Raw genomic sequence first — 23,786 nt, 5'->3', positions numbered from 1 at the left:
GGAGAAACAATTATCAGAGGCAAACATTTAAAATATGCATATTTATTTCATTTGGAATTCCAAAGAGACAAAGAAAAACTTACAAGCTTAGTTTCAGTATGTTACCGACATCCAGACATCTTTTGTCTACCCTCATCTTTGCAAACCCATCTTTTATCAGACCAGTCCCTGCTGATTAGTTTGGGGGTTATGGGCCAGACACTGTGGCTCCAGGTTATTTCTGCTCCCAAAACAAGGAGACTATTCTCTCGAGGGTCTTCCTGAAATAAGGCTGATTTAGCACCCAGATGTCCTATCAGGGGGTCAACCCAGATGACCTCAAGAACCATAAAATAGCTTTCAGACCTTAAACCAAACCCTGTGAGCTGTGTGTTTTCTGCCTCAGAGGGGAGACACAGTTTAGAGACCAGAAGTACCTCTTATAATTTTCCATAAAAATGCCTGATTAATATAACAACTAATTATATTTTTCCATAACACAGCTCAAGGTTGTTTGTTAAAACTGAAAGCTCTATCAATCTAAAAGACAGGCTACAGTGCACTTATATTAGCTTTCTTCACTGAGGATGGGTTTACTTTTCCAACAAGCTCATGCTGATAAGATTACTTTCTTTGGAAAGCAAACTATTACCTATGATCAACTTCCGAAAATCATAATTTTATCTCAATATGTTGATTAAACTCAAATACAATGTATGGAAATGACTACACTACGCAGTTTAATTTGTTTAAATTAACAGCTAACAGTTTGCCCAATCGTATTATTCTCTATCCTCAGATCTCGTTAAGAAGCACCTCATCTAATTGGCAAAAAGAACCTAATGTCATCTGTATCTTTCAGTCTCCAGGATTCTTTTGCATTACCTCCTGCTGTCCATGTCTCCATAATCATTCCTCTGGTGTGAAAAGAAGATTGTATAAAACCCAGGGCTTTCCAGCTGCACAGCTGTTTTTACAGAGTTGGTCTGTAATTTTACCAATTCACCAAGTTTCATTTAAGTTTCTAGATCAAAAATGAAAAGTCTCGCCTTTTCATCACACTGTCAATCAGAATATGTCATTATGACGAATTTGAATCCCTCTCCCATTTGTGATGGAAAAAAAAAATCCAGCTATGTGAGATCCACATAATTTGCAGTTCCTCCCACCTGCTGCTCATGTTCAGCATCACAGGAACTTTTTATTGTTTCCAGCTCTGGGCTTTTATGGCTTTCAGCTTGAAGATGTTCTCACAGCGGCTCTCATTTCCGTGTGTGAAATGAAACAGATTATACATGTCACTTGGCCTGGCTTCTTTAATTACACAGCACTATTCTGCTCACACACTCCCTTGTACTTGCTGTAAATGGCACTGTCTGCTTGAGTGAATACCATTACTTGGGGTGATATGGTGGCACAGCGTTTTAAAATAGGTCTATCGCAGAGCCAACATGTGAGCAGTGTGTTCTACTCTCGTTATGGGGATGGAAACTAGGAATAGATTGGTCTTCATTAGTGTTGCTGTGGCGCGCCCATAATGCTGTTTCATTACAAAACCATTTGTCAGTATTCAGTAGCTGGATAATCTTTGTCAACGTTCTCATCTGACTTCATCTACGCATTTCATTTTTTCCATATTGTTGACCCACTGAAACATTTTCCTCGCTCAGTTTCTTCTCATTTCCATCCAGAGAAATTAGTTTTCCTCTTCACAGTTTGCCAACTAAATTTTTCATGAGACGTCACAGCGGAAGGGCTCCTGGCAGATCTCATTACTCAAATGGAGTTGCCAGCCCCTATTAACTGGGATGTTTACATCAAACATTTGTGTGTCATTCTGCAGCATTGTGGGCACATTGACTTCCATGTTCCACCAGTCGTAAAACCAATAAGGCTACTGAATGATTTACCAACAGCCCTGGTGGAAAACAGTTTCCAAATGAAGGATATGTGAAACGTACACAGTGGTGGTTCCTGTGTGAATGGCGCCCTGGGTGAGACATTCCCTCTGCCTGCCCCCCTACTGATCAACATGATCTGAGATTGTTTGGTGCCAGGCAAAGCACACAACCGGTGCTGATTCCGAAATGTACTAATTATAGCCCCTCGCTCCTGCTCCTAACTCCTGTTCCTTGCGTGTTCTCTCCGGACATTTTCATTCATTTCTGTGAGGTGGGCTGTGCTTATACGTTATACTGTCAGTAAAGGTCCTTTACAAGGCTCCTATGCCAAAGGAGCTCTGAGAGGAAGCATGCAGGCCCCTTTTTACTCACAGATTTACTCACCTGTGTGGTTCCGTGCTTTGAAGACCAGCTTCCTGAATCCCTGCCTGCTCAGATTTTGCTCTGGCGTTTCCCCTCTTACTCCCTTGGTGTTGCCAACCTGGGCGAGAGACCCACTTCCTGGATTCACCTGGTTCTTCTGGACTCACTCTTGTTCTTCCAGCTGCTCTTCCCTCCTGCCACCGCTGTGGTGCTGCTCGGGCTCGCCGCCTGTGTTACACCTGCCAGCCCGTCATTCAGCTATCTCCCTCCATTAAAGAGTTACAGTCACAGAACTCCTTTTCCACTCTGCACAGCTGTTAAGAAAAAAAAGTCTGCACAGCTGTTAAGATGTTAACACTTGTTAAAATAGCTGTGTCCGGATTCACAGAGAATCCTAAGAGTAGATCTTAGTGAAGTCATTTTAGGAAAAAACTGAGAATATCCAAAATTCTCAGATTTGTCTTAGAATTTTACCTCTGTAAGATAAAAGTTATTCACAAAGCATCTTAGCTGTTCAGAAAGCTCATAAAATGAAAAATGTTAGGAGTAGAGAGGAGGACTTTTAGAGAGCTAAGAGTGTCTGAAGCAGGAAGATGGTGGAAACAGAGAGAGCTGATTGGCTGATCCACCACCTGAAATGTGGAGGAAGTGAACACATCAGCGTCTCTATCAATCATACAATTATTAATATGGAGATAAAAATGTTTTTTAATCAATTAATTAGTTTCAGCAGCCCGGGTTAAAGGCAGGTCTACCTAACGTAATTTTATTGAGGATAAATAAGAAAGCACCAAGACGCTCAGAGAAAAAGCCGCATTGATCTGCGGTAAACGCTTCAATGTCCGCCTATTTGCACCGTGATCCAGGGACCAATTTATCTTTCAACACTCCTCCTCCTCCCAGAGATGACAGGACAGGTGCGCTGCTTTAACTTTTTTCTTTTACTATCAACCAATCACAGCTCTTAAAAGACAGCGTCACACCTAGACCTCCCACTAAGATCCATATTTCTGCCGTCTCCTTCCTCAGAGTCGCCCTCAGCAGCATCTGAACCACTGAAGCTGAGACTCCTAGGCAGGACGTTTTAGGCTAAGGTAGGATCTCTCTGATGTTTGCAACGGCAAAGAAGAGACTGATAAATCATTTTTGAAAGATTTACACATATAGTTTGAAAAACTGTTCGTTTCACCAAAAACTGCTGAAATGAAGAGGCTGAAACTGGTTGCTGAGAGGCAACACTGATGGAGCTGCAGGATTTCCCCACAAGTCCTGGTTGTGTTCTAGGTGTGACAGCAATGTCCTATGCTTATCTCTTGTGCTATGTCTGGACTCAGGAGTAGGGTTGCAAGACGGATTTTGCCCCAAACCTTGTGGGAGAATGTTTTATGGTCTGTAACCAAACTGGAACATTTGGGTGATAATTCCAAATGAGACATTTGGCACAAAAGCAACTCTGTACATCACCAAAAGATCACCAGAAGATGATCATAGCAGCATCCTGCCCTGGGTTATATTTGTCCGGATGGAACTGAGGTTTAGCGGATGGAGCTAACTTCATCTATGCCAGACCATAGGTGAAGTTCTGAATACTAGTTCCAAATACAAGTTTGATTTTGGCCGAAACACTGCAGGTGTCTGCTACAGAGCTGAACATGAAGGAGGACTTCCTTTTTCAGCATGGCAGTGAGTCCAAAGCTACAGAAGAATTCGTGCATGAGAGGAAAATAAATGTTGTTAGATGGCCCAGAGGGAGTTCAGAACTGCATCTGACAGAAAATCAGAGAAGTTTTGGAGGACCTTTCACAGGGTAGTGTGTAACAGAACCAAGTAAAGATGTGGGACGCTGAGAGACCAGACAGAGTCAAAAGGAGCTTCATAAATGGGTTAGTTTAAGGCTGTACACACTTCTTTGTTTCAGTTGACTTTTTTTGCGTTTGCAGTTAAAACTCACATTGAATGTGGGAAAAGTTCGGAAATGATTCAAGTCTCATTTTTTTTTACAACCCCGTCATTTCAACCTCTGAAATGTGTCTCTCTCCTTTCACAAGGGTTTTGGTCACAAGAAAATCTTCCCTGTTCGACTTTTGAGTGTTTTTCGACCATAATGATAAGCAATAAATGTAGAATTATAAGCACAAAGCAGTGTGGAGAGTTGTGCTAGGTGTTGTGCCTATATAGAGTAGCTTTGATGCATACAATAGAATTTTTCTGAGAATCCGTGTCTGTGCGGTGAGAAACCATCCCTCCAAAAGATATTCCCTCATTTGTAGCCTTGATAACGTTGGTGGTCAGCCCAGAATTCTCCAGAGGATTTCGGTGCTCATTAAATTACCATATAAATGAACCCTGTGACTCCAATTACACCCCACTGCTTTTTCCCCCCCGTTTTTTTGCCTTTGCCAATTTATTTCTGACAACTTTTTCATGAACTTCCCCAGAGGTCACTAAGTCCATTTCTTGCTGTTCTGCACTTCCTCGCTCAAGGTGCTGCGCTGATTCATCTTGAAGTGTGAACGCGCCGGACAGGCCTTGGAGTGGCACGTGATGTGACCGAACCGCTCCCTGAACCGCGTCGACATCAGGTTGTAGAGGATGGGGTTGACGGCAGAACTCAGGTAGAAGCAGACGCCGGAGATGATGTGGACGGTTTCAAAGATCACCTGGTGCTGCACGGACTCCCTGTCCATGTAGCTCCACATCAAGCGGTCCACGTGGAAGGGAGCCCAGCAGAGGCTAAAGACGACAACCAGCACGCCTGCAGCACACGAGAAAAATGATACACGATTTTCTAAAATATGTTACAAAAAGTGTAACATGTTGTTATAATCAGCTCCTAGAAGTCAGTACTTTGTAGTACCCACTTTCACTGTACTTACAGTCTTTTTCCATTTGTCTGTTGCAGCTTTGCACATCTAGAGACTGACCTTTTTAAATATTCTGTCTCTCCACTGTGACTGGACTATTCTAACACTTTGAATTAAACCGTTTCTATTTTAGCTCGGACTGTACACCTTTGATAGTTGTCCCAGTCTCTAGTCTTTAGCTGTCTCTAACAGAGTTGTACTGGGATCAACCTGTATGGGGGCTAAGCATTATTTGCAATGTTAGTTTTTCTCCATATGTACCGTTTTGCATAAAGCATAAACAGTTAAAATTTGAGCCACCTCACCAAAGCAGCTTCTTTCTCATGTCTGCAGTTTTGGATACACAGCTTGTGGCAAACATCATACAGGACTACTTATGGCGTTCAACAACAATGACTTTTTCCTTCAAACTCTTCCATTTATGCCAGATTTGTGGCGTGCATTACCTATAGCTGTTGAAAGATTCTCCCAACTGAGCTGTGGATCTCTGCAGCTGCTCCAGAGTTATGCTGGGTCTCTTGGCTGCTTCCCAGATCAATGCTCTCTCTGCCTGCCAGCTGACTTTAGCTGGATGGATAGACATGTCTTGCTAGCTTGGTAGTTGTACCATCCTCTTTCCACTTTCAGATGATGGATTGAACAGAGCTTTGTGAGTTGTTCAAACCTTGAGATGTTGTTTTATAACCTAACTCTGGTGTAAACTCTTCTGTATCGTTCTCCCTGTCCTGTCTGCTGTGTTATTTAGTGTTCACAATGCTGTTTGTTCCCTGATTTTTTTTATTTATTTTTTGCAAACCTCTGAGGCCTTTGCAGAGCAGCAAATGGATTTAAATGTTAGATTGTGTGATCAAGGACTCTATTTGATAATTAGTTGACTTTGGAAGGCAAATGAATGCATACGCTGTATTTAGTGGTCTGAATAGTAATGCATGCCAAACTTTTCAGATTTTAATTTGTAAAAAGTTGCATCATTCTCACATAATTATGTGCAACTTTAGTTGATCTGTCCCATAAGTATCTTTTAAAAAATTAATTGAGTTAAAATTTTAAGAGGCACAAATATTTTTGCATGATACAGTAGGTCAGGGCTGATAAAGGTCCACCCGTCAGTAGCAATGTTGCAAGCTTAGAACAACAATCAATCAGACTTCATAACCTTTCTACAGTGTTGTGACCTGGCACAAAGGCTTTGACCCAAAATGGGTACCACTTTGTTGTTTAGTATAGGATTTAGGATATAATTTCCTTCTTGGACTGCTTCTAACAGAAATGGTATATAAGGACAAAATAAAAGACAAACTGCAAACATTTTCACTTAGTGACTACAAAGCCAGCCGAGCTAAATTTTGCTCGGCTAGCTTCTCTAAATTCTTTTCAAAAGTTTCATGAATACATGTTGCCCTGACTAAAACCATCTCATATTAGCCATCTGCTAAGTAATTTAGTAAAAACAATGCAGTGAAGAAACACCTACAGAGCATCTTGGTGACTTGCAGGTTGCGTTTGCTCAACCTCTGCGTGTGGGAATTGGACAGAGAGCCAGGTCCAAAGCTGCCATTGGCCGCCTCCATGTTCCTGACCTTCTCTCTGTGCAGCCGCAGGCCGATGATCAGGTAAAGAATGCTAATGATCAACAAAGGGACGGCAAAGAAGGCCAGTGTGGAGATCAGGATAATCATGTTGTACATCCAGGTAGGCTTGACCAGACCTGATGGCAGAGATACAAAAGTGAGAAATAGTGAATCGGTTAAGATCACAATCTCATGCATGCAGGCGTCAAAAGAGTAAAACGTCATTCAGTGGTAGAAATAGAAGGTTTTATATTGAACAAATAAGAGCAAAATGTCCTTCCTGATTGCATTTCTGCTAGTTATGCTGCAAACCAGACGGTATAAAAGCTGAATGAATAGGTTTGAAGTTCTGTACGTACTACATGTAGCAGACTGGGGGAACTCTCGTCCAAACCGCGGAGGAAGCAGCACTATCCCGTGCAGACTGGTGTTTGGCACAGCACACAGCATGGACAGCCCCCACAGCACCAAGATGACCCTCTTGACATGGGCACGTGTTGCCAAGTACTTGACTTTAAGGGGATGCACCACGGCTACGTAGCGTTCCACACTGAGGGCTGTGACATTGAGGATGGAGGCAAAGCAGACAGTCTCAAACAGGAAGACTTTGAAGTAGCAGCCCCCTTCCCCGAGCAGGAAGGGGTAGTTCTGTTGCATCTCGTAGAGCTCTAATGGCATGCCCAGCAGCAGCACCAGCAGGTCAGAGATGGCCAGGCTGAGCAGGTAATAGTTGGTGGGTGTCTGCATCACCTTGTAGCGCAAAATCACGGTACAGGTCAGGGAATTTCCCAGGACACCCACCATGAAAATAACAAGGTAGCCGATACACACAGGAAGAAACCTGGGGGACTTTGTTGGCCCCAATTGCAGGGTAAGGTAATCCTTCTCGCTCAAGCACAATTCCTTCAGATCTTTTTCAGTGGCAATGGCCAAAAGCCAGGAGACATTCATCCCACACATCACAGCAATCTCTGGACATCCCCTGTCACTGACGACTGCGGCATCAGTCATGACCAGAGCAGCGAGGGAGCAGTTCAGCTCTGGCATCTTGGCAGCTGAAAGTAGGTTTCTCACTTATTAAATCTAAAGGAATAAGGGAGAAAGAAGATTTTTTAGTGTCAGTCATCACATTTTAGAGATTATTGTTCAATGTAGCCGTCACAAAATGCAAAAACTCTATTGGTTTGTCTCCTGGAGGTAATAAAACCGAGGCAGTATTTGTTTGTGCCGGTCCTCTTCTATTCCCCCTAATCCAAACAAAGTGCACTCTGAGATAGCAATGCTATTGTTTTACTTTTAAATCCTGCTGCACCTTATACGGTATTTTAAATCTACTGTAATTTACAAGCTGTATTCTTGCACAAATGCCCTAATTCTGCACATACAAATGGTTTTAAAAATACTCACCTGTACACTGTGACTTCTCATGCATTGTCTACATTTCAATTGTTTACTTTTAAATCACTGCTGCACCCTATACTGTAATTTAATTTTACTGCAATCTACAAGCTGTATGCAACAAAATTTTGTTCTGTACGCATACAAAATGACAAATAAAGTTGTCTAAGTCTAAGTCTAAGTCTGGACCAGTAGGTGGCATATGAAAACAATTAAGGGGAGGGGGGGGGGGGGTAGTCAAAATCTCTAATCAAGGAAGGGTAGAATTACTTTAAATATATTTATACTCAAGTAGAAGTTAAAAGGTAGTCATCCAATAATGACTCAAGAAAAAGTGAAAAAGTAATAAAAAGTACAAAGTAAGTGTTTGACCAGATCTGGTTTGCAAAGAAAATTGACATTTCAAAATCAAACTTTTACACAAATCAGCAGTTATAAGTAGATAATGATAATATATACGTCAGAACAGCCAAAAAATTTCCAGAGATAATATCTACTGTTGGCAAAACAGGCTCAGAGATTGAAAATAACATTAGAAGAAAGTTGTTCACATACAAGAAGTCTTGGATCAACATAAACTGTGAGGATGTAACTGAGTAGATGTAACTAGGTACTACCCACCTCTGGTAATATGACAAGTGAAAACAATGATTCTCCCAAATTGCTTGCGTTTCATAGTAACTATATGAAAATCTGGGCCAATGTCAATGGACCACCATCCTGTGTTTCCTCACGATCAACTTTACATGCCCAAACAAATACTACATGGCCAACCTTCTCTCTTCACATCCTAAAACACACACACACACACACACACACACACACACACACACACACACACACACACACACACACACACACACACACACACACACACACACACACACACACACACACACACACACACACACACACACGGCAACAACATGAAAACAAACATCAGTATTTAATGTCCACCTAGTCATACTTAGACGTATACCGATATATTAAAAAAAACAATATTGGCCAACGCTAATGTTAACGCATCCCTTAACAACAATATTGGTTTGCTGTTTTTCAGCCCATGCATACTTTTAGGGTAGTTTTAGATGTTCTGAAAAGCAGACTGTAAAACAAGCTGTACTCAATTTGTATCTGAAAGTTAGATTTTCTTAATTCTATGCTGAGAAAGTTAACTAGGGACTAGGAAAGTTTGGCACTTCGAAACGCAAAGGGTTGACGTCAACCACCCAACTGCGACTCCAATATCAAGAGTCAAGTGAAGAATGTTTTATTGTCACCGGGTGTTACTGTGGCAAAATCTCTCTTTGGCGAACTGACAAACAGGCAATGAACAATGGTTACAATGATTTCTTATTTTTTTTGCTTGCGTTCAGGAGAGTCACAGAAAACAGATGATGCGGTAGTACGGTGCTTATTGTACAATGATGATTTGAGGTGTTTGGTTTGATTTGACTGCAGTCTCCCATCAGGGGGCGATTGCCCTCACAGCTCCCATACCATACAGTTATGCTGATGCATAAAACACTCTTCTATGGAAGCTCTATAGAAGTTCTTTAGCAGTTTAGTGGGAAGTCCAGACCTTTTCAGTTTGCTGAGAAAGAAGAGCCGTTGTTAGTTCTTCTTCACCAGGTGGGAGGTGTTCACAGTCCAAGAAAGGTCAGAGGAGACGTGAATGCCCAGGAACCTAATGCTATCCACACGCTCCACCACCTCCACCTGTATATAGAGAGGAGTGTGTACGGTCCTTCTGGACCTCCTGTACTCTATCATTACTTCCTTAGTCTTACTGGTGTTAAGGAGCAGGTTGTTCCTGGAGCACCACTGTGTGAGATTGCTGACCTCATCCCTGTGTGGGACCCATCATTGTTGGAGATGAGACCCACAACAATGGTGTCATCCGCAAACTTCACCACTGTGTTTGTGGGGTGGACAGCAGAACAGTCCTGGGTGAAAAGTGTGAAGAAAGCTGGGCTGAGGACACAACCCTATGGCGTTCCTATGGAGCAGACGTGTGTTTCCGTATCCTTACCACCTGGGGTCTGTTGGTGAGGAGCTTGTTGCAACTTTATTACTCCATCATGATACACTGAAATCAGGGACATTTCTGGGTACAGGACATCCAAAACGGGGACTGTCCCCAGAAATCGGGGATGTCTGGTCACCCTAGCGTGGAAGCCTAAATGACGTTATTTGGCCGTGCGAACCTCGCGGATATGTTAAGTATAAAGCAACCTCTAGTCCCCCTAGCGCCCGGTTTTGGCTTTGTGACAGCACAGGACCACAGTGCGTAGCCTGACCGGCAGCACATCGGCTCATTCACAAAAGTAATGCAATCATGCTGACCTCGCCCCTGAGGGGGCCCCTCCAGCTGCCAGGGGCGTCAGGTCCAGCACCTCCAAATTTTTGTAAGTTGGTGCGGCCCGCGCGCGCCAGTCTCATTGAAAATGGGGGGATTCAAAGTTGCCCTTACTGAACAAGTTTGCCTGTACTGACATCAAATGGCCCAGAAGGTTCAAGCGCCACAGTTTTTTAAATCCTATGTTGCTACTGTTTATTTTGTGACTGAAAAGAGCATACTCAAATTACTGGCATCCTTTCAAGGGTGAGTTTATTGGCCAAGCCTGTGGGAACATACAAAGATTTCTGTTTCCATCACCTGTACCGTAAATAAAATCTAAAACAACTATCTGCTAAATGTAAAGCATTCAGCTTTTATTTAGTAAAGCAACGTTTTTTTAAATCTTTTATTAAAAAAAGGTCCAAATGGTCTTCACTAACAGGCTGTTTTCCCAATCTTCACGTCTATCTGTGTGTGAACATAACGGGTAAACATGCCGTCTTCTTCTGCCTCTCTAGGCCAGTGTTTATTTCTGTGTTGCTGCCATGAACACACCCACTATTCTTCAATAATCCTACATTCTTTACTATGCAATACTGTGCACGGCCATTTTGGAAGTGCAATGTCAACTCTTCTCCTTTTACTGCATTGCCGCTTGTTATGTTGAGTGTTGCAACTATGTCCATGTCAAGTATAAAGTATTAGTCAAATTAGTATTTGTCTCCAATAGTATGTGTCTGCAGACCAGGAGACAGCAGTTTCAGTGCACGGTGCGCACAGACTGGTACGGCAACCCAATGCCCGAGACCACTTTGGCGCTTCAAACGTTCACCGTGGGAGGCGGAGCAGAGCAGTAAGAGATTTAGGGCTGTCACAATTCCTTGAAAAATACAAGGACCTTGATTCATAAAATTCATCGAGGCAAAATCATCTGCCTTGAAGCTTTGTTACATTGTTTATTTATTCAGCGAACTGTGTTCCAGCAGGTGGCAACCTATGGAGCTAAGACAGTGACAGCTTGCAGCAACATTGAAAAGAGATTTGGCATTGTAAAATCAAACATTGAAACATTAAACATTGAAAAATCACTTGCAATGACATCGAAAAAGAGATTGGGTATTGAAAAATTAGACATTGAAAAGTCAAACATTGTTAGAAATTAAAAACGTTTGATGATATTCTCAGTTTATGCCGCAGCTTTTATTCAATGAGAGATTTTTTTCAGTGTCACTGCAGAGTTCCTTCAGCTACGATGTCACTACAAGCTGCCACTGCCTTGTCATCGGGGGTGGGGCTATATTGACGTCCCCTTCATGGGCCTTCTGTTTTTCTGGTACTCATCATCTACCTGCAGTGAACTTCTGGAAAACTCCGGTTAAGTACCGCTGCTCGACCACAAGAAAGGGCATTATTTCCATTAATATTATCTTGATTAGCTTATAACACTAATGATTGTAATGACATGGAGCTAAACCAGTGACAGCAGGTAGATGGTGAGGTTGAATTTGTTAGGTTGTCCTGTAAAATTAACCATGAGGGAAAGGAGAAGACAAACCATCTGATTGCAGTTTAAAGATGTTGGCAACAGCAAAGCAGAGCTCCTTCACTGCAGAATGAAAACAACTTTGAGAGCTGGTTCCACTACAAACATGCAGAGACATAACAAAGCCATCAATTTAGAGGGGAGTCTGGTTCTGTTCAGCGGATGTCTTTGCAGTTGTTAATTTGTGCAGCAAAAAAGTTTGACTAAAATATTACATCATTCTGTAAATCAGCTAAAGTTTTTTGTTCAATTTTAACTCAAACACTTATTTTTTTTATCTGAATATGCCTTATTATCTATTAATAATTGCACAGATTTTTCTTTCTCTTAACTTTAAATGTAGCTTTTTCATACTAATTTACCGTGTGTGTAAGTCTGGTGTCTAGGCCTACCTGTTCTTGTCACTTTCAAACCTGAGTGGGACAGTAAAGATATTTCAGTTCTAATAAAATAGGTAAGAATGGTTTGGAAAAAAGGCAGTGTTTATTATGCCTGAATTTAAATTAGCTGGTTACCTTTTTGATGAATATTTAATTATTTTTATTATCTATATGCAGACTTAAAAAAACTAAAATAGTTTAACCTAGCCCTGAAGTACACTAGAAGGGTTCTGTTTTATATGAATAGAATTATGCTTTCTAATCCTAAAACAAAAAATCGAGAATGCAATATGCAAGTGAAACTTTATGCATTTCCTGTTTGTGACTTTTCACTACAGAGGTAACTGCACTATATTGATATCAAGTCAACCAGAAAGGGCAGAGATTTTAATATTTTGCTGCAGATTTTGCTGCAGATTTATCCTTGTTTTTCAAAAGATGATTTAATTATTTGCTAATTAGCATTTTTCCTTTATTTCTATTACTCATAAAATAATCTTAAGCAATTAAGTGAAAAAGTCTGCAGAATGTGCCAATTTTTATTGATTACTCGATTAATCATCAGAGTAATCGATAAGAATAACCAATTCATAAAATAATCATTTATGACAGCCCTAAAGAGATCAGACTATCAAATCGAACATTTTTCTGGTAGAGAGTGATCACGTCACGCACTAAGTACAAACAAGCCTGCCATGAACGATGACCACTCGTGTCCCCACCTGGTTTATTACTTTTTCCATAACTCTTGCTAACTCTGGTCCCTGCTATCAACATGCAGGGAGCATGTAGAGCACCGATGTGTATTTCAACACCATAAATGAATGTGTCTAGTCATAGAATGTGATAATATGGTGCCACTTAGTTTAATTACGAAATTGACTAGATTAGCATTGGTTTATGATACAAGTGTAGTGAGGTTAACACTGAAACCGCATACCTTTGATTTTCAAATGCTTGTATCTCTGTTAAAGTAAAACCACGTTTTCTCTTACATTACAACTTTCCCTAAAATGGATTCTGATGGTTTTGTTAGTTTTTGTTAGTTTGTACATATAAATGTTTCAAAAAATAGATTGTTTTTTAAAAACTTTACTGCATCTTTACATCACTGACACTGTCGCAGCAAAGGGGGGTAAAATGATCTTCTTTGGTGGTTTTAGGGGTATTGGAATGTAGTCTAACGTTACACCCATCATAATTAATTCCAGTCTTGCTTAATTTAGAAACATATATGTACTTTTTTAAAGTTATTTGCCAACCATGAACATCAGGTCCTTTTTCAAAAGACAAGAGAACAGCTCAGGTGAGAGAACAAGTGGAGAAAATTTCACATTGTCATATGTCATATAACATTGGATAATAATAATTGCTCTGGTCGATGTATAAATTTAGCACAAACAGGGAGAGACAGATGAGAGAGAGAGAGAGAAACAGGACAGAATGAGGAGGACACAGAGATGGAACAAGAACCTGGTAAGAAATGGTGAAGACAGGACCTGAGGCCTGTTTTGTGAAGCTTGACTTAAAAATCTGTTTGGTTGCTGGCAATATAAAATTCACTAATCCCTGCATTTTGGTGTCCTGTCCAGGGTGTACCTGCCATTTGCGTGATAAATGCTGTGACAGGCTCCAGCCCTCCCACAATCTAATAAAAGAACAAAGCCGTTCAGAAAATGAATGAATGTCTCAATAGGCAGTTTATTAATTTGTCTTAATTTGAAGCTTAGTTTGAAGCTCAAATATCTGAGTATTTAAATGGAGTTTGCAGTTTGCAGCAGCTGGTTTGGTTCTCCATCAGGCAGCGTAGGTAGTCAGTGCATCAGGGTTATCAATCTGTAGAATAGGGTTTAAATTGATGGCAAAATGAACACCCTTCATAGTTTGTGTACTTCCTTTTGAAGTTAAACTTGTGATGTTTTTTTCCTGTTAACCGCTAATTGATTACTGGTTTTGTTAAAATTCTGCCCAGACTGAGTCCTGATTTACGAACTGGCTTTGACCTATTTTTGTCCTAAATGAACCCTGGTTTAGTCCCGGGCTATAACTAGTTTTAAAGTAGTTCTGTAGCTCTTTATAAACAATGTCTTGTTTTTCGTGTCTCTGGGTCCTGCAACTATGGTTATAATCTTCTCCTGCATAAGTCATCCAAACTCAGTCCTTCTCCTTACATCCGCTCAGACAACTAACTATTTCCCTGACAACATTGAGCTGTCAATAATGATTATATGTGTAATAAATATTAATACACAGGTAGCATGGAGAACCCAATTCTGTACTTTGAGTAAGATGGGTGACATCAAGACTAAATTTTAACATTAGTGGTTGTCCATTTCATCATTCAAATGTGAACATATTGATATACTTTTGGCATATATTGGTATGATTATTAAAGAACAGCAGATTAAACTTTAAGCAGTTGCTCTCATGCATGCTCAGTATGAGGGATTGCTGCAAAGCCATGGACAATGCAGACGACTCTCCCTGTGGCTCTACGCTCTTTCAGGAGGAGTGAATGCTGCTTGTTAAGACTTGATGCAATCTGCTGGGTTTCCTTAGACAGAAAATGTTTAACCAACACCATTTGATTGAATTTTACTTTGTAAAGTGCCTTGAGATGACATGTATCATGAATTGGCGCTATATAAATAAAATTGAATTAAACTGAAAGTGATTACAGCCAATCAACAGCCTGTTTGTGTTTAAAACAGTGTTCAATAATCTACCCTCTCTTCTTCTAGCATTTCACAGCTCTATTTAAAATCATGTTATGACCCACCAGCACAAAATGTGAATTCTTCTGAGGTTGTTCCCAGACTCAAGATTTGGATCAGGAGTCACGGTCCTGACCTCTTCTCCAAGCCAACAGTGCTCTAAAACATCTGTTTGTGAAGAAGCCCGCTTTTTCTTTGATGAATAAAACAGAACTAAATGTTTTGGTATTGTCATTAAGCCCTGAGGTCCGAATTCTAAGACAGATCTAGTACAGGGCCAACCTGGTAGCCACGGATTTCCTCACCTGTAAATGCAGCACGGCAAATTGAGCGTGACATTATTCCAACCTGTAATTAGTTCAATTAATCATTTATTCTTATCCATTGTCGTTTGGAGAATGTAAAAATACCAGCTTTAAAAGAAAAACGAAAAAAAAAGTTGCATTTTGAAAGTTTTTCTGTCATTGTTCAAATTATGGGAATAAAAAGACCAACACTGCAAATGTATTTCTTGTATACAAGAAATACATCTTGTATTTCTGGAAATGTATTTCTGTAGTTTTGCACAGTGTGGTTATAGCAACCATTTTTAGCTCTTGTCTCATGTTACGCTATAACTAGTGAACATTACCAAGCGTAAACTTGAATTTCCCCCTCCAAACCTAGCTCATCCTTTCCAAGAATTTTCATGGTAAGCTGGCCGTTAAAGAAGAATGGATTAAGATGTGCTGAAAGAAGATGAAATAAAAGATAAATCTCTAGTAATCTATAAATAACTTCTTAGGTTAAAAAATTAAAACTCCATGTTATTTTCACGAGGTAGCCTTAATCTCAGCAACACAAAAATGTGTTTTCTGAACAGGAGGGAAGCAGCTGAAGTAAATTGGATGTAATTCCCCACCGTCCCAAAGCTTTAGTAAAACATTAAGATTGCCTCTCTGCTTTGAATTATTGGAAAAGATTAAGCTGGCACAGGATAAGGCTATCGGGTTTTTTGGATCCTGTCCTATTCAGTATCTCCCCCTGGTTCTTCAATGAAACAGCAGTTTAGTTGAGTTTGACATGACTATTATTATCAACTAACCACTCTGTATGCCTAGTTCTCATTTTAGATTTATTTTTGTATATTGCAATACCTGCGATGTTTTTTTTTTTTTTTTTTTGCCATTAATGATTGCACCTTAGATGACAGGAACTCCTAATTTAATTCCAGTGTTTCACTGTACATGACAGTAAATAAATTGATTCATTCATTCAAACATTTACTGGAAATATGGAATTTTCCTTTCATTCTGCGTAAAGAAGTCAATTAGAAACGAACATCGCTTACATATAGAATACTGATTTCCTAACAGCTTATTTCCTTGTAAAAACGCAAAAAGCAGACTCAGATCACTGAACAGAAACATAAAAACTAAAAAGGAGCAGAGCAGAGCCAGGAGTTGAAAGCGGCGTATGGTAGTAAAATCTTTGCTGTGCTCCTGGTAATAATGTTGTCATTTGTGACGTAGTCTGGATCTGTTGTTGTGACTTTTGTTTGCTGATCAGCTCTGTTTTTTCTAACAGAACCAGACATCCCCACAGGGCGTTTATCTGTACTGAGACCGGCTGCTAAAACATCTGAAGAGAAAACCTTCCCATAACATTTCAGTTATACAGTATATTTACTTAGCTATGGCAACTATGTTTAAAATCTGTCTGTTAAATCCCATAAATTGATGTTCTGCAGTGACCTAATCAATGCTGTGATCCTGATATTGCCACACAGCGGGCTTCTATTAAACCTGAATCGCAGGATGATAGCCTTAACTTGTTCATCATTTTATTTAAAAACCATTTATGAGTTCCTTAAAACACAATCTCCATGGAAAATAGTTTTAAATAATGCATTATACCTTTAAATCATCTTATGTTTTGTAACTATACTGTCTCCATTAAGTGAAAAGGAGTTAGTTTATTGAACTATTACTGGAATAGATAATAGCTATATTTTATTATTAAGTGTAAAAACTTCATATTGTTGTATTGTGCTTCCAACTATTCCTAATGTCAATACAAACTGAGAGCAAACTGTTGCTAACCAAGCCCTTTCAATGTGTATTTATTTATAGCAATACCATTTAAAAAGCACTTCAAGCAGATGATCGATTTCATGGAAAACTGCACATGTTCAACATAACTTCAGCTGTAGAGGTCTAGTCCCACCAGTAACATTCACACCTTTAGAAAAATAAATGCGTTTAGTTTAATTTTAAAAAGGGTTTATTATTTAAAATGCTGTCAGAATGCCGTCTTTTAAAGAACTAGTGTTCAACACAGTAAAGACTCTCGAGTTTGTTTGGATTCCCACGGTGGATTTGTATAAACCCACTCAACATGCAGCGGTCATTAAGATTCATGTGAGGAAAAACATAGAAGAAGCTCACCTGCGGATTGTGGATCCTGTTACAAAAATTTTGAAAGAAAGAGCACGTCGGGTTCCCTCATAAACTCTTATAGACTAATTGTTTCGAACCCTTAAATCTGGACTGGTCTGGCGCTTCAGTGTGTCACAGCTGCTTTGATTTCTCGTATTTAATGGCTGATGTTCAGCCCACCTCTTTCTCTTCTCTTTCTCTCTCTTCTCTCTCTCTCTCTCTCTCTTACTTCCTTAGCAGAAGATCTTACTTGCTTTGTTCACTATCAGCCTTTACTCCAATTTCTCCAACCCAACTTCTTTTCTTCTCTCTTTTTTCCTGCCTGTATACATCTGGCACACACACACTCTTAATATGTTAACCCAGAGACACTCTGTGACCCACCATGATCCAATCTATTACTTTTGCTGCTATTGGAGCACGTATTTTGCTGCAGTAAAAATGAAAGGCGAGATTGCTTTGACCCTGTATCTGTTGCCTGAACGTGCATAGTGGAGTGTGTACACAGCGTATATTTTTGTTTTTATGCACCCTTATTCAGCATTCAGGCTGCAGTCTTCTGGGGCAAAGCAATCTGCACAGACCCATTTCCTGTCATTTCATGTCAAACTCTGACCAAGCATCATTTGTTTTCATCTGAAATATCTCCCTTTAGCAAATAGGAGACAGTTGGCTGTGTGCATATGTGGCAATCTTGTTTGTATCTGTTGAAATCTTTGGAGTCTTTGATTCTTGCACTCTGAATTTTTTTCTTGGTAATCCAAATGGGTCTTGTGTTTAGTTCTGCCAGAGTGGCCCCATAGTAAATACAGCCTTCTGGTGACTGTAATAAGGTTTAGTTTAAGTATTCATGTTGTTGTTATGATGAATCTTTACCAGCTGCTACTCTCCTTTTGCAACACTTTGGAAGCATAAATCTTAGTGAATAAACATTACGCGAGGTTTCTCAAGGCTCCATTCTCAGATAACTTGTATTCAATATTTAAATGCAACCTCTATCTCGGTTATAGAATATTACAGCATCTTTTACCATCCATGCAGACCCATGTGCTCGAATTTGTAAATAGCTCTCTGTTGCATTAAACTGAAAGCATAGGTCTAAAAAGTGCAGGATGTGTGGAGTTTGCAGAGATGTTAGCTGCCATTTTCCTGACCCTAGACCCCCATAAGTGCTGGCGTTAGAGAAGGTCAGCTCTGTTGGTCCTCTCTGTAGACCAAACAGTTGATTGCAGTTTGGACCTGTCCTGTTTTGTTGATGAGCCAAACTACACAGTGATGAATGTCCCTAAAAAGACTTAATAATGGCAGTGTAGAAGATGACGAGCAACTTCTGGGGAAGGTTTTACTTCTTGAGCTGCCACAGAAACTACAATATCTGCTCGGCTTTCTTCCGTAAAATGTGTATGTGTGAGGACCATCTCAGGTCCAGAGAAAAGGTGGTTCCTAGGAACTGGAAGTGATCCAGAGCAGACACAGCGTTGCTGAGGATGGTGAAGGGAGGCAGTGTATGTGGTGTTCTTCAAAAGTCCACCATCATCTCCACTGTTTTGAGCGGGTTAAGCTCCAGGTGGTTCTGGTCATGTCGATGTACCAGCCGATCAATAACCTGTCTGTATTTTCACTTGTCGCCATCCTGGATCAGACCAATAATAGTGGTGTTGTCTGCAAACTTCAGGATTGTCACAGACGGGTCTGCTGAGGTGCAGTCATTTGTGTACAGAGAGGAGAGAAGTGGGGAGGAAAAAAAACACATCAGGGGGTGCCAATGCTGATGATTCTTGTGCAGAAAGATCCCTGGTCTCACCTGCTGCCGGACATTCAGAAAGCTGGTGATCCAATAAACGGTAAAGCCTGGCACTGTGAGCTGTGTGAACTTATGGTGAAGGATGTTTGGGGGTGATGGTGTTAAAGGCCGAGTTGAAGTCAACAAACTTCAGGGGGGTCCACAAACTCCAGGGGAGTACGCCAGGGATCCTGGCATACCCCCTGGGGGGCTGAGGTGTTGCAGGATGAAGTGTAGTCTCAGGTTGACTACATCATCTGTCAACGTCTTTCCAGTAAGCAAACTGCAGGGGGTCCAGCATGGGGCCCGTGATCTCCTTTAGAAACTTTAACACCTGTTGCTCAAAGAATTTCATGAATTGATGTATCAAGACCATCGTCCTTTAACCTGCTGATGGTGTGTGTCTTGAGGATTGGGATGATGGAGCATTTTAAAGCATGAGGGACCCTCACACAGCTCTGGAAACTTGTTGAATATCTGAGTCAAGACAAGGGCCAGTTGATTAGTGCAAATTCTCAGGCATCAGGGGGAGAGATTGCCAGGCCCTGGAGCCTTCCTGGTCTTTTGACATTGAAAGTACCAGTTACCATCTTCCACAGAGATCCTAAATCCAGGAGAGGTCTGAGAATTGGAGGATGGTTGGTGCAAGGGGACCAGGAACACGCCAGGGTCTGACAACTTCTCAGAGAGAGATGTGGTTGGCAGTTGTGAATATCTGCTGGGGGGACAGGATTATATAAGTGATGTTTCTAAAAACACTTCAGACTATAGCTGGACTGTTAGCTAAGAACCTGTTTTTTAAGTTCGTCTCTGTAGCTTCTCTTAGCTGCCTTTATCTCCTCTATGAGTTTGTTCCTGGCCTGTTTATATAGTGTCCAATCCCCACTCCTGAAAGCCTCTTCCTTGTTCCTACACAGCTTCCTCAGATGTGAAGTGAACCATGGTTTGTTGTTCTTATAAGTGCAAAAGATCCTGGTGCAGTCCAGTGTTCCCTACTGCAACTTCCTGCTAACTGCTCTTCCACCTTGTCATTTGTGACGTGGGAATCCTCTGTAGATGGTCCAGAATGCTGCAACGTGTCTGGTCTTCCATTCACCCAACAAAGCACACATCTTCTCCATTTCTTTTGTTGTTGTTGTTGAGATCAACTGGCTAACCTAAGCTGCCAACATCAAATTCAAGTCACTGATGTTAGCCTACAAAGTGTTTTATAGAACAACTTCCATCTACTTGAAGGCTCTCCCAAAGGCTTGTGTCAGCAGTCATTACGGTCAGATAGCAGTGCCTTGACCATGCTAAAGACACTCCAGGCGCTCTCCATGTGTCGTTCTGCAATGAACCTACCAAGTTCTACTAGAACTGGGGTTTTCCAGTCTTCAACGGACTCTTGGAGACCCAGCTCTTCAGAAAGTATCTCCTACCCCAGCACCCATCCTGTAATTTCCTACCCACTATGTTGTGCCCTTTCCTCTATGCCTGTACTAAATGTCTACACTGTGATCACTGTCTCTTCTGACAGAACATGATCAGCGCTCTGCCTTCTAGGTATGGTATGGTATAAAGAATAAATTGGCTATTTGCAGGTCAGTCAACAGACTGTCGCCTAAGGCAACTCTAGGAGAAGGGAACATATCCTAACAGTCTCTAATCATACCACACTCCCTACTTCTAAAAAAATGTTTTTTTTGTTTTTTTTTTATATAAATTCCTGTTTAAAATGTGTCTAAGAAGCAGAGAAAACTTCCTGCGGAATGAGTCCAGGAACTATCCATGATCAGATACCTAAAGTACCTCAACAGACCGCTTCTGCTGTAGAAGAGTAGCATCTCTACTTCCAATTCCTTACTCCTTATGCATCTATCAAAGACCCTTTTACTCTGTCATACATCATAGTCTGTTAACAAAACAAAGAAACAAAAAAATAATAAATCACAATCGGCAGGTCGGACCTCAAAGAAAACCGGTAAATGGCACTGGCCAGGAAAAGTCTTATGCTACGTTCACAATACAGGGAAATACAGCCCAATTCTGATCATATTACCCTCACCCCCCCAAAAAAAATCTAATTTGTGCTACTTCCATATGTGGTACTGATTCAGATACGTATTGGATATTTTTCAAAGCGTCCGCAGTCTGAACAGTCATGTCACATTTTATCCGTCTTTCACGTCACTCTCCAGGCTCCCAAACGAGAGATGCTGGTCGGTATCTATGTTTTTTTTTTTAACAAAACTTTATTGAACACTTCTAGGAACAACTACATTCACCATTATTTCCGAAAACAGTGCGGTCTGTGTGATGTCTTCTTATGTTGTCTGCGCATGTAGGTCACTTTGCGGTCTTAAAACGTTCAGACAGAGATATGATGGCGGTCGCCTTTAATCCAATCCAAAATCCAATTTCAGCAAAAAAACAGAATTGAGCATTAAGACCTGCAGTGTAAACATAGCCTTATGGGTAACCTTGCCTGCAAGCTGAATTCTCGTGATATTTGTGTGTTTAAAAGAAGAACAGCAAGAACTGCCTTGACCAGCGTAATTTGTGGTGGTTTCTCATAGCGCCTACTGCTTACAACATTTTCATTTGATACTGTGATTGGCTAAAACCAACCTTTGGTAGGCGGGCACCAGGTGTCGCTTCGCCCAATCAGCTCAGGAATTTCTGCTGAACATCTGTCCTTCCCCTGACTCGATTCGATGGGAGCAGTCCCAGATTTATAATGTGCAGAGCGGAGAGTGCTGCACATTATCAATCTGGCTTGCCAGGTTATCTTATTGGTGCATCTTTAAATAATTATGGTTACTGTATTACTGTTTTTGATACAAAAAAATCTTCAACAGATTTTTCAACATTCTATATTATAATCATTGGAGAGTGTACATCTAGTTAAATAAAAGAGACTGATGGAAGTGAATCCTCATCAGCTGCATGTGAGTCATCAAGTGAGCTCTAACGCTGCTCTAGGGAGTACATGTTTGAGTTTTTACGTGTCTGTTAGGTAGTTCTCTTCTCCCTGTCTTATTCATTTAAATCCATTTGAATAATATTGTTAGAAGCGTATTTGGATAAGTATATAAAATATTTGATGTCTGATGCTGGGATCTGTTTAGCAGATTCCTCAGCTCGGTAAGCTGGGACAGAAACAGAAGAATGTGACCAAGTACACATAGCCTACTTCAACATTGCTCTGAGTCACATGGCTGTTTTTCAGCCTTCGTCATGAAGTTCCTTCGCTCTGTGGTGGTGTCTTTTTTAATTTTAGCTTTCATTCCCAGTGTAGGGCTTTGAGTACTCCAACACAACCCTTGCAGAGATTTGCTGCTTGGAGCCTCCTTTTAGCCAGGTATTGACTGGGCTTGTGTGGATGTCTTACTGAGAGAAAAAAGCTTTTGTCGAGATCAGGCTTGACCAACGTTCTGTCCAACATCTTCATTTGGGCACAAGAAAGTATAATTTGGTACAGGTGTCTTACTCTCGTGTAAAATGTGTAACATTTCTCTCCTCCTGTGACGTCTATTCATGCAGAGTGTTAGTTTTGTGTCTCAGTGTGTTTCTTTGGTTACTGTGTGTGCAGTAAACACACAGGCCTCTGTGTTCCAGAGTAATGTGAGAGGTGGCAGTTTGTTAAAAGTGACAAAAATGATGAAACAAGCCAAATGTGGCGCTGGGTGATTGGAAGCTGTGTTCCTACAAAGCAGCTTGGTGAGATGACATTTAGGTTAACATTAGCATGCAGCTGTCGCTTGTTAATCCAGCACATCATTGGCTGCTGTTAGACTGCGGGATATTTTTCAACATATTAAGAAAGAGAGTTTGTATATTCATTTGAGTGACACAGGTTTCCTACATCTAACATGTAAAAATGCCAGAATCAGCTTTTCAGAGTCCCAGTCCTTTACATAGATTCTAAAACATGAAATGCTAGAGTTCATAATGAATTTGTGGATGATATTTCAACAGTAGACATGCTCAAAAACAACAATCTGAATCAGGGGAAGAAAGAAAACAAGGAGGAAAGGAAATATTGACTGAATAAAGGAAATTAAATTTTACACAAGGATTTTAGAGAAAATGAAAATGAAAGTAAGTAAAAAAAAAGGAAAGAAAGAAAGAAAGGAAACACATAAGTAGTCTGCATTGTCCATGGCTTTGCAGCAATCCCTCATACTGAGCAAGCATGAAGCAACAGTGGAGAGGAAAACTCCCCTTTAACAAGGAGGAAAACCTCCAGCAGAACCAGGCTCAGTGTGAACGGTCATCTGCCTCGACCGACTGGGGGTTACAGAAGACAGAGCAGAGACACAACAAGAGAGACAAAAAGCACAGAAGCACACATTGATCTAGTAATCTGTTCTACATTAGATGGTAATAGCGGGTGATCTGTCTTCTCTGGATGATGTCACAGCTGACAGAACACCAGACCAGGTGTACCTAATATGAAAAAAATAAATGACAGAGAACAAAAAGTTAAAAGCTGAAATGATGACAAGCAATGCTAATTGGAGAACAGTAGAACTCAGCAGAGTGAGAAA

At 40.7% G+C, this 23,786-nt stretch overlaps 1 protein-coding gene across 2 annotated transcripts in view; it reads right to left on the bottom strand.

Annotated features, from left to right (window-relative positions):
* Positions 1 to 2,947: 2,947 nt before the first annotated feature.
* The window catches only part of LOC105925197 (neuromedin-U receptor 1), a 53,371-nt gene continuing 32,532 nt past the window's right edge, over positions 2,948 to 23,786 (bottom strand). The window contains exons 1-4 of one of the 2 annotated variants that reach the window (XM_021315655.2): positions 17,481 to 17,585; positions 7,038 to 7,761; positions 6,582 to 6,815; positions 2,948 to 4,998 (exon numbers count right to left, since the gene is read on the bottom strand). In XM_021315655.2, coding sequence (XP_021171330.2) covers positions 4,688 to 4,998; positions 6,582 to 6,815; positions 7,038 to 7,725 — 1,233 coding nt within the window. In that variant the 5' untranslated portion in view covers positions 7,726 to 7,761; positions 17,481 to 17,585 and the 3' untranslated portion in view covers positions 2,948 to 4,687. Of the gene's footprint in view, positions 4,999 to 6,581; positions 6,816 to 7,037; positions 7,762 to 17,480; positions 17,586 to 23,786 lie in introns of those variants that run through there. The other variant, XM_036137915.1, reaches the window with a different exon arrangement.

Source organism: Fundulus heteroclitus, chromosome 6 (genome assembly GCF_011125445.2).
Source record: "Fundulus heteroclitus isolate FHET01 chromosome 6, MU-UCD_Fhet_4.1, whole genome shotgun sequence".
In the NCBI taxonomy this organism is placed as follows: Eukaryota; Metazoa; Chordata; class Actinopteri; order Cyprinodontiformes; family Fundulidae; genus Fundulus; species Fundulus heteroclitus.
This window is presented reverse-complemented; position numbering and strand designations above follow the sequence as displayed.